The sequence below is a fragment of the Myotis daubentonii genome, chromosome 8 (assembly GCF_963259705.1).
Source record: "Myotis daubentonii chromosome 8, mMyoDau2.1, whole genome shotgun sequence".
Classification (NCBI taxonomy): domain Eukaryota; kingdom Metazoa; phylum Chordata; class Mammalia; order Chiroptera; family Vespertilionidae; genus Myotis; species Myotis daubentonii.
The window spans coordinates 32,440,814-32,456,981 of NC_081847.1; the positions used below are offsets into that span (position 1 = coordinate 32,440,814).

Below are 16,168 nucleotides of genomic sequence, written 5' to 3' on the forward strand. Positions count from 1 at the left end.
CGCCTCCGCCAGAGGTGTCAGGCTTGGACAGGGGACCCCCATCTCCCCCCAATCACTGGCTCTGGCCCCGCCCAGGCCTGAGGCCTCTGGCCCAGGAATCATGCCTGGGCAGGGGACCCCCATCTCCCTCTGATAGCTTGCTCCACACCCCCGCCCAAGCCTGACGCCTCTGACCCAGGCTTCAGGCCTGGGCAGGGGGACCATCATATCCCCCCAATCCCCGGCTCCGCCCCCCACCCAGGCCTGATGCCTCGGCCAGAGGAGTTGACCCTCATCACCCTCCGATCACCAATCACCGGATCGGCCCCTTGACCAGGCCTGAGGCCTTCGGCAGAGGTGTCAGGCCTGGGAAGGGGACCCCCAGCTCCCCGCGGTTGCAGGCTCCGCCCCTGCCCAGGCTGAGGCGTCCGGCCCGGGCAGCATGGACCCGCAGCTGCAGCGGCCCCGCGATCGTGGGCTCCACTTTAGGCCCAGGCAAGGGACCCCTAGCTCCCGGGACTGCCAGCTTCGACCGTGTCCAGCTCCCATTGCTGGCTCCACCCCTACTTCCTGCTATCACTGGCCAGGGCGGAAAAGGCGCCTGATTCTCCGATCATGGCTTGGGGGCCGCCTTTGCCCTACCCCCCAGCTCTTAGCTCCCCCCTGGGTTTCCGATCACTGTCAGTGGCAGGGGGCTTCTTCCTGCTTTCCCTTTCGCCTCCCTGCATTGTGCCTACATATGCAAATTAACCGCCAATCTTAGTTGGCAGTTAACTGCCAATCATAGTTGGCAGTTAATTTGCATATAGCCCTGATTAGCCAATGAAAAGGGTATCATCGTATGCCAATTACCATTTTTCTCTTTTATTAGTGTAGATATACAAGTCAAGCAAGTAATGTAAGTGCCCATCAGTGGGTGAATGCATAAAGAAAACGTATATATGGAAGAAGGAAATGTTGCCATTTGCACAACATAAATGGAATTTCAGGGCATTATACAATGTGATGAGTCAGGCAGAGAAAGTCAAATACTGTATGATTTCAGTTATTTGTGGAACCTGGGGGGTGAGGGGAAACTCAGACACAGAGAAAAGTTTGGTGGTTGTGAGAGGCTGTGCATTCGGTGGGGGAATAGGTCAAGGTGGTCATATAAACAAGCTTCTAGTTATAAGATAAATATGTTTTGAGGATATAATATCCAACATGGTGACTACAGTTAGCAAACTAGTTTGTATGTTTGAAAGTTGCTAAAAGAGAAAATCCTTAAAGTAGGATTTATTTCACTCACAGAGTTTGGTATGGACATAAGTTGCATTTCTCTGAGAAAAATCCCTGGGTGTATAAATGTGGTCATATAATACACATGCTTTCCGGAAAGATGTGTTTATTATGTCTTTTGTTGCAAGTAGGCACATACCAGTTCTGAGGTCCACCCCACACTGTGCGTTTGGGTGGAGTTTTTCCAGTCCCATCAGTAAATGGTTGGACTAGAAGGTCTTTCAGAAAAGGACCTGGTTCCATCCCAATGCTGACCCGGTTCTGGTAAACCCTCTTCCTTCCTCCAATGAGTAGCTCTTGCTGAGGCTGAAGGAGATGAGGCCATAAGCCGCAACATCCTAGGGTCCTGGGCTGGGAAGTTTGGCACACAGCCCACATCGCACACCCTTCTTGTCCTGGGCCCCCAAGGTGGGCATCACCATGAACCTCAGGTGGGCTGAGGGGCCAAAGGAGAGCAGAGGCCCCAGGAATGGGGGTGGGGGGAGCACTACTCCCTTGAGGCCTGTCCAAGTCCCTCTGAAAACTAAGATGAGTAACTGCTCACCCTGTGGTTGCTTCCCTTACTGACTATTTCACAATCAGGAACTGTTTAGAATATAGAGGCAGGAACTATTTAGAATATAGAGGCCGGCTACTGTGTCACAGCCTTGCACCCCTTCCTAGGCGCTTCCTCTTCTATCACACAGCTGGGGCCTCACTCCTCTCACAGAGCAGAGAGTCCGGGTGCTCCGGGCACACACTTGGACACAGCAGGCCCCTCAGGCCTCCAGGATGCCTGTCCCTGCCTCCTGCCCCCGCCCTCCTCCTTGCCTGCTGCTGACTCTACTGCTGGGCCTCCCAGGTGAGCACTCCTTGGGGTAGAACATTCTCTTCCTGCCCCTGGACTTCTTTTTGCCCCTGAAATTCCAGGGCCTCCAGGGAAACATGGGTGTGTCACCCAGGGCTGCACACAAGGCCAAGGACAGGGCTTTATCTGAGCGCATGAAGTCAGGGATCTGAGTGTTTTCTCTGTGGGCCCATCCTCTGCACCTGTTACCAGAGGCAACAAAACAGATGATACTTGGAGTCTTAAATGCTGAACAGGAGGTAATGCTTAAAATGCCTTTGAACCCAAGAACCTAGTAGGGAAGATAGTCTTTGATCAACTAGTGGGAGAGTTTGATGTATTTCACCAAAGTCAGGAGGCAGAGTCAGTCTGTAAACTACCCAAAATTCTCCTCCCCTGGAATCATCCCTGTCAGATAGAAATATACGAGTCTCTACAATATCCAACAGCATGGCAAATAAGGCACCTCACGTGTTTAATTTGTAATGCGTACTTATATATTGAATAGAATTCTCTAGTCTGCCCTTTAAGCCACTCACATCTGACTCTCTTGGATATTAACCGACCTCCCATCTCTAAAGAAAAAACACAGGGGTAGGGGGAATCCAGAAAGATCTGCTTGGCCCGGATAGGACAAGAGAGCCCTGCATGACCAGAAGACAAAGGCCTCTGCCAGCCCCTCCTTAACAGGGACAAGAGCAAGCGGGATTTCTACAAAAATTTCCTCCTTTTCCCTGTAAATTACTAACAGGGGGGCCCCTGAAGCCAACTGCTGCTAGGTCCGTCTCCGGAAAAACACTCGCGGGCCGGGGTGTGAGATCACCACACTCAGTGCCCATGACTGTCCGCGGAGGCAGAGAGCGTGTGCACGCGTGTGTGTCTCGCCACGACCCTAGGTGACAGCGCGGGGCTCCCCCTCCAGGCACCCAGCACCAGGGCGCTGCATGGGTTGCAGGCGATAAGCCAGGCCTCCTGCTGGAGAAAGGACCTAGTGAGCCTCACCAAGGAGAGAAAGACAGGCGCTTCCCCTCCTGGGCTGGGCAGCGATTGGCCCTGGCTGCGGGCTTTACCCTGGGCTGGGCAGCGATTGGCCCTGGCTGCGGGCTCCCCCCCTGGGCTGGGCAGCGATTGGCCCTGGCTGCGGGAAATGCTCTCCTCCCTGACAAATCTGAGATGGGAGAGGAGGAATGGCCTGTCCTGACTCTTGGATGCAATTCTGTGAAGACGGGAAGCTGACAGTTACAGCAGCAGCTTCCTGACCCTGAGACAGGCCTGAGGCAAAAGGAAGTGAGGCTGAGGCAAGAACGTGTCCTCAGTGACACCTCTGAGTGGGTGCTGGGTGAGACCATTAATGCCCTTGATTACTTCCCTCAGCTGTTTGCACACTTACCTCTGCCCCAAGCATCCTACCTGACATTAGCCCCGCAACAGAGCAGTTTAGAGCCAGTGAAAGTTATGCCACAAGATTATTTATTAACACCGGCAGCTCAGAGAAAAGAATTACAGAATAGTATGTCCCCATGTTATAAAAAAGTGGATTCATTTTCCAAGGAAAATGTTTTAGAAATCGTTATCTCTGATGTAGTTGTGTCTGAAAGACAACAACTTAAATGCTTCCTTATGGCGTCTTTTCATTTTCCCTTTGTTTCTACAACAGGCATGTAAGGCCTGCCTCAGAGATATTGCGGACTCAGTTCCAGAATTCTGTGATAAAACCAGTCATAATCCTTTTGCTGGTGGAGGGTCATTTAAAAAGAATTATCATTATTGTCAAAAGTAGTACAGATGTCCCTTGTGTGTGTGTGTTTCCCCATTGACCCCCTTCACCCAGGCCCACCCCTCTCAGGCCCTCACCACTCTATTGCCTGTGTCCATGGTTATGCACAACGCATACAGGTTCCCTGGTGAATCATTCCCCTCCCACACCCCACTCCCGGCCTTCCCTGATGGAAGGTCTTCTTGTTTTCCATTTGTAAAACCGCCAACACCTGTGAAAGCGCAAGTAAAGTGAAGCGCAATAAAGCAAAGTGAAATAAAATGAACTATGCCTGTATCAGCTCAAATTCTGCCACCATGTTCCATTTCTCTGTCAATTCAGAGTGATTCTGGGGAGGAAGAAAGGTAAACATGTATTCTACTAAGCTTTCTTGAACTGAGAGTGCACTCTCTAAGTATGGAAAGTTGTGTGTGTGTTTTTTCAAGCTGTTTTATGAAATGAAATTTGATAGTAATGGGCATTTTTTTTTTAGTGAGAACAAAATATTACAAACAGTTCTCATTTTCCTTTCTTACTTATCATAACTTTGTAGCATTTCCCATCAGAACTTTTTCTGTGAACGAAACAGTCCCTACATGAAGGCTGTGCAGGGCTCACAGGAGCAGCAGGTGACACCAAGTCCTGTAGGGAAGGACAGGACCTGCCTCTGGGGGTGTGGGATCATCCTGAGATGAAGCATCCTGATGTCTGGATGCATCGGGTTTCCTAGGAGCTACTGCCACAGATGGTGCTCCTCTGTTTGGCTCTCCTCAACCGCCCGTTCTTTTCCTCCTTCTCCATGAGAAACAAATGTGTTTCTTTATAAACCTGGCCCGTCTCCAGGTTCAATGGGGACATATCACATTCAAGCCATTGCGATTCAAACCCTAGTCCAGCACCTACGGCTTCTATGAAGCTTTCTTTCAGGGCCCGATGCCCATAGAACATATGCAGGCGAGTTCATTCGTCCTTAAAGCTTCTGATTGCTTCCCGTTCTTTGTTGGTAAACTTTCCTTTCATACTCAGAAGGCATTCTGAAGTTTAAGCAAGTCCTGGTTCAATTCCAACTTGTAGCTCAGGTTCAGCAGCAAGTACAGCACAGTCACTTTAACAGGTGAAGTTAAAGATGAAACTGGGTAAGGAATAGATGAGTCTTTTGCAAGAAATTGTTTCCTTTTTGCAGTTCTCTGCAAATGACTGTTATTTCAAGAGATGTTGTATTTCTGTGCACTAAAATCCTCATCATGAGACGACCAGGCATGGCTACCGTAGATCCCTGGCAGAGACGAACTCCTCGGGCTGCTGGTGGTACCTCCAGGAGCCATTCCACTCAGCTTGCAGCCAAGTGTTGCAGGAAAAGGCCCAGCGCACCCCCTCCATTGCTGGCACCAAGCAGACCCACTTGGGGGAAACTTAAACCCACTCTTTGCAACATCAAATTACCTCTCTGTCCTTAGTTTCCACATTTGGTACAGGCTCTCACATTACAGGCTCGTTGTGAGGGTTACATGTATGACACATGCAAAGTGCTGGGCTCAAGGCCTATTCAGGGTATGCACTCGGTCCGTGAAAGCTGTTGTTGATAAATACTGACCGAGCCCACAGGCTCCCAGATGGTGAATAAATACCTGCTCTGTGCTTCCCTCCAGGAGGGGCAGGTGCGGAGCTGCAGGTGATTCAGCCTCAGAAGCCAGTGTCCTTCGCAGCCGGAGAAACGGCCACTCTGAGCTGCACCGTGACCTCCCTGACCCCGGTGGGGCCCATCCAGTGGTTCAGAGGGACAGGGCCAGGCCGGGAGTTAATCTTCAGTTACAAAGGAGGCCTCCACTTCCCCCGAGTAACAAGTGTTGCAGACGCCACGAAGAGAGAAAACTTGGACTTTTCCATCCGCATCAGTAACCTCACCCCAGCAGACACAGGGACCTACTACTGTGTGAAGTTCCGGAGAGGAAGTGGTGATGACACGGAGTTCAAGTCTGGAGCAGGCACTCAGCTCAGCGTGAGTGGTAAGTACAGGGAGAATTCTTTGTCCTTCATGTGTGACAATAGTCAATAAAGATGCCCTCAGTTCTATAAGCAACAACTAAGAGTCAGGTGCAGAGGTGGGTGCTTACAGTCCTGCTCTGATTCATGGTCTGATTTCACCCTGTCTGCAGATCAGGGAAGCTGAGGCCTGGAGATGTCATGCTATTTGCTCAGCCACCACGGCTGGTCAGTGGTGGGAAAAGTCTGGAACCCCCGCTTGTCTGGCTCCCCAGCCCTGGCCTTTCAATCCTGTCAGCCCCTTGGTGCCAGGGATGAGGGAACTGGAGGGCTGAGTGACTTGCCCTTCACAAGGCCAGACCTCACCACCTCCAGGGAGTGCTCCCCTCAACGGGGCCGAGGCTCCTCCTTAGTGACACCCACTGGGCACCTGCTGTGAGCCAGGCTCTGCGCTGGGTGCTGAGGCAGCTGCAGAACAAAGCAGGCAAAGGCTCTTCCCCTCGAAGCCTCATTCTCTTCCCTCCAGTGGGAGAAACTCACTGAGGGCAGGGAGTAGAGCAGGTGCTGCTTTATCTCAGCCTCAGAAACGTCACAGGAGAAGGAAATCCTGAGAGGCCCAGACTCACTGTTCACTCTGGCAGCCCCGCTGGGAGGAGATGCCCAGAAGTGGGTGATCTCAGTGGGTCTGTCTGGAACCCCCCTTTATTTCAGAATCCCAGTCACTGTAACGAAGCCTCCAAGCAGAGTAGGATCGTCTCGGAATGTCCCTCCCCCATGGAAGAGGCTCCCCATGTGGGAGACTTAGGGGTCGTCCCATTGAGGCAACACCGTTCTCATTGAGGGTGTTTCACCAGAGGCCCAGGATCCTGAATGCTAAACTGTGAACACACGCACCTTTAGACCATCCAGCCTGACTCCCCAAATAGAGCAGCGCCTGAGGTCAAAAGGTGACAGGGGCTTTGTCCACGGTCAATGGCCAGAGACTGAGGAGGTTGTTCCAGAACCCCATTTGATTTTAGTGGCTTTTTCCTGCTTCAGACACAGACACTCTATCCATCCAAAAGCCTGGTGAATGCAGGCAATGAATTAAAGTTTAGTACAGCACACTGTTTACCAGGGATCCAGCACCTCTTATATTCACTGCTACCCAGAGCTTCACATGCCCCTTAGACTCGGAATTGTAGCCCAGGTGATGGGGAACCTCTCCCTACCTGCAGCCACATCGCCCCAAACGGAGCACCCACATCAGCACCTAGAGCTGCCCCTCCTTCAGCAGCTGCCTCCCCTCCAGCCTGTGCAGACAGCATCGTTCACTCACTGTCTTCTGTTGGTGGGTGTGAGCGGTTCCCAGCCTTGGGCCATTCACACAGTGACACGGGATACCCTGGTCCATGGGTCACCCTACTCCAGAGGGAGGCCCCCAATGGAAGTGGCTTTGCTAGGACACAGGGTGTGTGCATTTTATTGGTGTGGGTCTTGCCACATTCCCCTTCTAGACCTAGTAGCAATGGAGTCTCCCCACAACTCCTGGACACAGGCAGGGAGGGTGGCTTGTCCTGATTTACATACATTACTAAGTTACCAGACTGTGTCCCTTGCTGAGGCCATCACAGGTGTCAGTGGCTCCATCACCACTCGGATCTGCTGCCTCCTGGTAGAGAGCTCCTTCCCCTTCCTGAGCTACGTGCCCAGGTGATGCCCTGGCTGAGAATGAAGGAGGTGGGAGAGGTCAGGGGTCATGTCTTCATGGTGGCATTTACTCCTACAGCCAGTGCTGCGAGGGAGGGGCCATCATTGCTCCTTTGTTAGATGAGGACACTGATGCTCAGAGAGGAAACCTGAACTAAGCAGCAAGGGGAATTAAGATTTGAATCCCAAACAGCATAACTCACAACGCCTGCTCGCCACAATCCTACGGAGTGCTTGTCATAGTGTAGACAAAGCTCCAACACTTTTCTTACAATCATGCATTTTTATGTTGCTCAGAAAAAAAAAAAATTTTTTAAAAAGGGTCCTCAGTGGAGGCAGGTCTAGGTTTCCAACTGAGAGGAGACAGACCCTCAAATGTCCCATGATGGGGCCTGACACTATTCCTGCGGGACACGGCTCTCCTATGGAGGCATTCAGGAGGCCTTTCCCTGCTTTCTGGTGTTTTCCTCACTGAGCAGCCGCAGGAGCCGCCTGGCTCAGTGGCCTGGACAGAGCAGAGAGGGGTCGCTGAGCCCCAGCATCTCCATGGGCAGCATCCCTGTCTCTGCAGATTGAGGGTGAGGAGGGGCGATTTCCTAGAGGGCCCTGCGGCCCCAGTGAGCAGGAGTTCATATTCTAGACCAGGGGTGGGCAAACTTTTTGACTCGAGGGCCACAATGGGTTCTTAAACTGGACCGGAGGGCCGGAACAAAAGCATGGATGGAGTGTTTGTGTGAACTAATATAAATTCAAAGTAAACATCATTACATAAAAGGGTACGGTCTTTCTTTTTTCAATAGTTTATTCATTTCAAATGGGCCGGATCCGGTCCATGGGCCGTAGTTTGCCCACGGCTATTCTAGACTCTCTGTCAGGAGCCCATTCTCCCATTTATTGCTGCAGGGCTCCCGGCCTGGACACTGGAAGGCACTCTTCCCTGGAGCAGGTGGCGGTCAGGGTCAAGCTCCTGAAGGTGGGCACTGGCTCTGCTGATGGACCTGAATACCTGGGAGGCCCCAGGAAATACCTCTGGGGACAGGAGTGGCCGAGGGGACAGTCCCTTCCTTTCTCTCAGTTTTAGTTTTCTCATCTCTAAAATGGTGATGACCATGGACTCCTTTTAGGAGAGTGGGAAGGATTTGAGGTGCTCTGTCTGAATCACCCAGCACAGAGTTGCACCCCCAAATCAAGGTGTTATGTCAGTGTCATGACCCAGTTAACTTGGCTGGGCCACAGCTCCTCACTTGCAGAAATTGTGTAGAATAACATAATACTAATAAGATCACCGATTAATCAAATATTGATGATATAATACAATCTGCCTTTATAGAATGTTTCAGGTGAGCCTGTTGAGAGGACAGACCCTCACTGAGCCACGGCATTGTCATCCGACAGCTGTGTGCTCTGGGCAAGTCTCTGTCTCCCCCAAGTCCTGTTTCCCCACTTGATGAGGATGATAATCATCACCCCATTCATGGGTCTGTACGGATTGGAGACCAGCTATGAACAGCCAGTGCACAAAAATGAGACTCTGTCCCTGGCCCAGACTGTGGGTAATCATCTGGAGGAAAAAAGTTGACTTTGAATGCAGGCCTGGACCTGCTCATTGGCCCTGCCCCTCACTGAGTTCACCTCTTGGGACATGAGTGTTCTTCTTTGTAAGATGAGGACAATGACAACCCCAGCATTAATAGAAGGATAAAACACAGTATATAAAAGGTTTGACAGTGCCACATGCTTGTCGTTAGGGGTGAGAATCACAATCATGTTTGCTGTTCATTTTGTTCCTTCTACAGCCAAACCCTCTCGCCCTGTGGTATCGGGCCCCACGGGCAGGTCGCCGCCTGGGCAGACAGTGAGCTTCACCTGCCAGTCCCACGGCTTCTCCCCCAGAGACATCACCCTGAAATGGTTCAAGGATGGGAATGAGCTCCCAGCCTCCCAGACCACCGTGCACCCAGAAGGAGACAGCCCTCCCTACAGCGTCTCCAGCACAGCCAGGGTGCGGCTGGCCCCGGGGGATGTCCGCTCCCAGGTCATCTGCCAGGTGGCCCACGACACCCTACAGGGGGACCCTCCTCTTCGTGGGACTGCCAACGTGTCTGAGGCCATCCGAGGTAGAGCCCCTCACACCCAGCCCAAGCCACTCCTGGCCCCTGTCCTCCCAGCCTGCTCCTCCTCCTAATTTGCTCCAGGCCTGGAATTGCCTGGAATCTTATTCCTCACTGTCCTTCCCTTCACCAGGTATGTGGATATGCCCATTACCCACCCCTGTCTAATGGCAGGTGAAAAATCTACATGCTAAGCCATGTACTTGATACTTTTATCTACTTTACCAATAGCAACGCCAATAACTGAGTGCCTACTATAAGCCAAGCCTTTATGTGCTAGGTAATTTCATTTATTTTGCTGAAGTTAGTATGTTCTAACTGCATGCCAGGGGCTGTGGTGGTTGATTTCAATCAGATGACCCTAATAGCAGCTACCAGTCCTTGAGTGCCTCCTGGGTTCAGGTCACGGTGCTTAATGATTTCATTCATATGAAAGATCCCTCCGTGTCTGAGCCTGTCCTCTGCGCGGTGGGGGAGCTAAGTTCTGGAGCCCCCTCTGTGATCTGTCTTCCATGAGGTCAGAGCTTCTGCCCTTTGCTATTTCAGTTCCGCCCACTTTGCAGGCCACCCAGCACCTCATGGCAGGGAACCAGGAGAACATCATCACCTGCCTGGTAAAGAACTTCTACCCCCAGCGGCTACAGCTGACCTGGCTGGAGAACGGAAAAAAATCCCGAACAGAAATGGCCTTGACCCTCGTAGAAAACCAGGATGGGTCCTTCAGCTGGAGGAGCTGGCTCCTCGTGAATCTGTCTGCCCACAGGGAGGATGCGATGCTCACCTGCCAGGTGGAGCACGATGGGCAGCCGGCGCTCACCACAAGCCTCACGTTGATGGCCTCTGCTCACCAGGACAAGGACAAAGGTAAAGTCCAGGGAGAGACCTCCACTTCAACTGATCCACCTCTATTTAAATTTTACCTTTAATTTTAATGTTATAAGTACTAATTCATGTTTATTATAGAATAATCTACAAATGTAGATTCAATAGAAAATAGAATTTTGAAGTGAGCTCTCTCCCCCAAACCCCACACTGCATAGTCACCACTGGTAAGAGTTTGGTACATACCTTTATGGATCCTTTGACATCAATGTACATTAAAGAAAGAAGGGTGAGTGAGGGAGACCACCCTGGTCACAGTGTCTGCCTCTTGCTTTCTTCACCGGACAGTCACTGCATTCACACGGCCATGTCAGCCCCTGCCTCCTCCTGGCCCTTCCTAACCTCCTCATGTGTCTATTCCATCCTGGACTTTTCCATCCCCATCAGTAAGGTCACCCCAGCCAGTGCCTGGACCTACTGCTCTGTGCAGTTCCACAGGGGAGCCCTGAGGACGTGCACTGTGAGTGTGAACAGGGCACCCAAGTGACCGTGAGTGGTCACAACACAGGCCCCAGATTTGTAACAATGAACCAGCAATAATGACAAATATCTGCCTAAGGAGTTGACCACATTTCCTTCTTCTTCTGAGATCTATGGGGTCAATAGTTCTATTTCTGTTCTATTTCTGATGTTGGAAATGTGTCATTTCTTCTTCTTTTTTATAGGTCTTGATAAAAGTTTTTCAATTGTATTGGTCTTTGTAAAGAACCTGCTTTTTGTTTCAAGGATTTTGTCTATTATTTCTCTGTTTTTGTTTCATTTATTTTTCTCCTCTTATAAATTTCTTCCCTCTGTGTTTTGGATTGATTCTGTGCCTCTTTTACCAAGATGGGGAACTTAGATGACTGGTTTTACACTTTTCCTTTTTCAGAGCCACATGGAGTCACCTCTGTGCCTGGGGAGTTAGGAGAGGGTGGCCTTTGATTTCTGGCCCCTGTGTTCTTCCTGCAGCCTCAGGTCCTGAGCCAGGGTGCCTTCCTCTTCCACCTGTTAGAGTCCTCGTCTGCTTTTACCTGCTGGTATGCCTAGGGGTCAGGTTGTACTGAACAGGGAGAGCAAGGCAGACGAGTCTCCATCTTGTCTGGACCACCTTGGGTTTGGGTGTGAGTCTCCATCTCTGCCTGGGCCTCTGTCAGCTCCAGGTGCCTGACCCAGCACACCTGCTAGTGCTAAGGCTGGCAGGGGTTCTTTGGCTTGTCTAGGTTACAGGGCTGCAGCAAAGTGAAAGAGGCCTCCATGACCCTCTGCACCCGGATGCCACTCCCTACCTTGGCTTCTGAGTCTCTGGCCACTGCAGGCCTGGTCCAATGGGCTTGGTGTAAGGATGCAGGTCATTTTGGTCATTCTTATGATACTGATGTGTTTAACACTATTTCTAGGTTAGCTGACCTCTCTCTGTCAGTTTAGCATAGTCCATGTATGTGGACAGAGCTTTGGGTTTGTTGGTTGGTTTTGACAGTGGAAGAATGGTTATGATTCCTCACATTTTTTGGTTCTCTTTGTCTTTCAGGACTCTATATTTTCCCCTCCCTTTTTTCTTATTTCTCTTTACCACTCAATTGTGAAACACCATGGGTTTTCATGTTTGTTTGTTTGTTTGTTTGTTTGTTTTAACTTCCCCACAACAGATTACGTACTTTAAGTCAGGCCTGTCCCTTTAGTTACATCTGTCTTTTAAAAATCTTCCCATCTTTCTGATTAGATTCCTATTGCCACTATACCCACATGTTTTGTGGCTTAACACAAGAAAATGATGTTACCTTGCAGTTCTAGAGGTCAGAAGTTTACACTGGGTTCACAGGGCTGTGTCCCTTCTGGAGTCTCCAGGGGAAGTCTCTCTGAGTATGACTCCTCTGACACCTCATATACATATCACAGTATTTATCATTTTGTGACTAACCTATGTCATTTAGCACAGTGATCTCAAGTTTGATTCATGTCATAGCCTGTGAACAGATAAAATTTGAAAAGATATGAAAGAGTACAATGACTTTGCTCCCATTCATTCTTCCATCCATGCCTCCACCCATCTGTCCATCAAGCTTGCATTCACACTCTCATTCATCATGGATTTACCTATGCAGGCATCTGTTAACCATTACCTAAATCCTCCTCTGTGATTGGCCCTGGGAAGATGAGGCGTCCTCAAGGAGTCCCCCGGCTACCACAGTGGAATTTCCACAGTAATTGTCTGCTTTCTCTGGGTGGTGTCAGTTCCCACTGCAGTGACAGTGTCTCAGTCTTCGCCATCCTTGGACCTGGTGGCCGTTGCCTGCCATGTGCAGAGATTCTAGCCATAGAGTGTGCATCCACCTGGCTGGAGCACTGCCATGTTTCAGGGAGCGGAGCCATGAGCCTGGAGAGCTTGCAGTTGGTAAATGTGTCACTGCAGGGGTCTGAGCAGCTGCTCACCTGTTTGGTGCAGCATGAAGCACATCTTCCCATCTGGCCAACCTCATCCTGTTCCCAGCAGCCCCCGCCATATACAAGCTCATGGGGGGTGCATGCAAGTCGCCTCCATCCGCTCCTGGGAGCAGCTGGGTTACCTCTGCTCCTGAGTGGACAAAGGTATTTAAACTCACAGCGCCCCAGTTGATGTCTCCTTCTGCCCATTTAGGTCCAGGGACATCTGCCGTTATCTTTGTGGCTTTCCTCCTGGGCTTCAAGGTGCTGCTGGTGATGAGTTTCACAGTCACCTACATCCACAGGTGGCGGGACCTGTAGCAGGTGAGTTGGAGGCAGTTTTTAGGGAGGAATGTCAGGGCCAACCTCCTGGGCTGGCAAGAGGAGTCCAGGGTGTGCCCACATGGTCACGTGGTCACCACAGCCTGCCTTAGCCTCAAGAGAAGGTTCTGAATGCTCTTTTTTCTCAGAAGCTTCCAGCTCTTACACACTGTGTGGTGCCTGGAGTTTGAAGGTTTTCAAATTAAATTATGTGGGACCCTGAGGATGGTGGTCCAAGGTGGGATGAAGGTCAAAGCTTCAAGACCAAAACTGCAAAGAGTCCCATAAACTGTTATATATTTCAGTTTTCATATGATACATCTTTGGGATGAATAAGAAAGTATTGCCAAAGGCAGCTACTAGAACTATTAGTAGCTGAGAGGCTAGTGGTAAAGATGAATGTGGGAATGGAAGAGAGTTCAGACTCCAGAAGGAGGTGTGGGGGTGTGGTGAGTAGGGGCTTCCTTTCTTATCTGTGCATGAGCCCAGGCCAAACAGAGTGCCTGCCACTTGGCATGTGCTCAGTAAATATTTGTGTAATTAATGCAGGAAGGAAGGAATGATCCTTTTGCTTCCATGAACGAATGAATGAATGACTTTCCCTACAGCTCTTCCCTGCCACGGGATATATTGCCTCCTGCCCTCTCCAAGGGGCTTAAGTAGGAAGAAGAAGCTGCACAAACCTGCAGATTATCCAAGGCCCCTGCCCTTCACTCTGTCAAACCCACTTCCATCACCAACATGCTCCTTCCCACACCCTCCTGATGTTTCTTCTCTCTAAAACTAAGGCTGCATCAAGGATGGGCTTTGGTCACAGAGACTCAAGGATGTCGGGACCTTGATGCATTGAGCTTCACACTGGCCCTGCCTCCACCCAAAACAGAACCAAGAACATGAAGAGAACAGATTTCACCTCCCCTCACCATAAACAACTCTTAATATTCGGAGCAGATTTCACTTTTACCCAGAGCTTCTGCCAGTATAACTTTATTTTAACACATAGATATTTGAAATCACTAAGTAGAATAAACATTTTACAATTTTGAAATTTATAAAGAATATTAATGGTATCCATGGACCTACCATCTCTCTTTGCAAAACATTAAGATATTGCTATTATGTTTTCTGTTTCTTTTGAAAAAACTTTGAAATTCAGTATTTTGATTCATGGTTTTACATTTTTACAACATGTGTGTAAATCCTTAAGCACTATTTAATATTACTTTGCCTCTTTTAAATTTTATTGAAATGCTGTTTTTCTGTATGAAACATTCTGGAACTTTACTTGTATGCTTAACACGGTTCTTTGTGTTTTAATAATGTTGACATATGTGACTCCATTTTACTAATTTTCCATACTCTACAGTTTTCTATTGTAGGATATGCTATGATTTACAGATTCTTCTCAAGATGGTAGTAAAGCTCTATCTCATGTTTAGCTAGTGCAACTTTGCAACAAGCATTCTTATACAGCATTTACTTCCTTGAAACATACCAGAGCCCCCCTTTTCTTCCTCTCTGTGATCCACAATCAGCAGCGCTGGTTTCCTCTGGAAGCTTTTGTTCTACCATAAGCTGTTTTCCACTTTTGATCCAGTTTTGCTCTTTCGATGTTTGCCTTTGCACTGGGTATATTGCCCGTGCATGTGTGTGTGTTGTATGCGGTGAGGACTTTTCCTCCACAAGGATAAATTACCCAGCACTCAGTGATTGCGCTGCCACCTTTGACATATGTGCACTTTCCATAAATACCTGGTTCTATTCATGAGCTCTCTGTTGCTTTGAGCTACTTGCCTGTCTCTGTCAGAACTAGCGTGTCTTCGTTAGGACAGCTTTATCATCAGTGTTTATACGTCTTGTGGGCAAATCTTCCCAACACTTTTTGTTGTTCAAAATGGTGTGCGATTCAGGGCCCAAATGCATTATAGAATGACATTGTCATTTTCACGAAAAACTATATTGGAATTATTATTTTATTGCATTGAATATATATATATTAATTCAGGCAAAGTGATATCTTTTTAATATTGAGTTTCCCCATTCATGGACATGATATGTCTTTATTTAGGTCTACTTTTTTAACTTTAAATTCACAATTCGACACGCTTTTCCCCATAATTGTTTATGCATCTCTAATTAGCGCTATCTTTAACATTTCCTCGTTCATGAAATCGTTAGAAGTTACCATGACTGTTTCCAGGGGTCTATGGCCACTGTGTAGCCTGGTGATTGACTGTGACCAGCACTCCTATCCCCCGGCCTGTGAAACACTGACTGCTGCTGACAGTGTGGGCAGTCTTCTTATTTGCAACACGGACAACAGTAATGATCTAGAATTAGATCTTGCCTTCTTCAGGGTTACATATACAGGTGTTTTCAGAGGAAAATAGTTCTACAAGTTCGACAGATGAAACCTGGGGTCAACCTCACCTCTCACTATTTTCCTCCTCCAGAGGCAACCATTTCAGCTCTGCTAACAGATTATTTTAGATTTTACTGCCAGACCTCACATAACTACTGCAGCTCTTCTTGATTTCTGACTCTTAGGATTTATTTTACTCACAGCGTTTGGTGTGGACATAAGTTGCATGTCTCTGAGATAAATGCCTGGGTATATAGGTGTGGTCATATAATACACTTGCTTTCCGGAAAGTTGTGAGGAAATTACGTTCTTTGTTTCAAGGAGGCACATACCGGTTCTGCAGTCCACCCCACACTGTGCGTTCGGGCGGAGTTTTTCCAGTCTCATCAGTAAATGGTTGGAATAGAAGGTCTTTCAGAGGAGGACCTGGTTCAATCCCAACGCTGACCCGGTTCTGGTGAACCCTCTCCCTTCCTCCAATGAGTAGCTCTTGCTGAGGCTGAAGGAGATGAGGCCATAAGCCGCAACATCCTAGGGTCCTGGGCTTGGGAGTTTGGCACACAGCCCACACCGCAGAC

General features: G+C 49.2%; 1 protein-coding gene across 2 annotated transcripts; it reads left to right on the plus strand.

Moving 5' to 3' along the window:
• The first annotated feature begins 1,877 nt into the window (after nt 1-1,877).
• On the plus strand, nt 1,878-14,663 carry LOC132239445 (signal-regulatory protein beta-1-like). 2 transcript variants are annotated; one of them, XM_059705758.1, is made up of 6 exons: nt 1,878-2,098; nt 5,489-5,845; nt 9,308-9,628; nt 10,186-10,486; nt 13,122-13,231; nt 13,837-14,663. In XM_059705758.1, exons 1-6 carry the CDS (start codon nt 2,029-2,031, stop codon nt 14,007-14,009), a joined length of 1,332 nt encoding a protein of 443 aa, XP_059561741.1. In that variant the 5' UTR covers nt 1,878-2,028; the 3' UTR covers nt 14,010-14,663. The 2 variants fall into 2 exon arrangements, with proteins under 2 accessions (XP_059561741.1, XP_059561742.1); XM_059705759.1 differs by having other exon boundaries at nt 1,885-2,098; nt 10,169-10,486; nt 14,017-14,659.
• Nucleotides 14,664-16,168: the final 1,505 nt, after the last annotated feature.

Coding starts and splice junctions, on each gene's coding strand:
- LOC132239445 (XM_059705758.1), top strand. CDS start 2,029: ATGCCTGTCCCTGCCTCCTGCCCCCGCCCTCCTCCTTGCCTGCTGCTG. Junction 9,629..10,185: donor CGTGTCTGAGGCCATCCGAG/GTAGAGCCCCTC, acceptor CCCACTTTGCAG/GCCACCCAGCACCTCATGGC. Junction 10,487..13,121: donor TCACCAGGACAAGGACAAAG/GTAAAGTCCAGG, acceptor CTGCCCATTTAG/GTCCAGGGACATCTGCCGTT.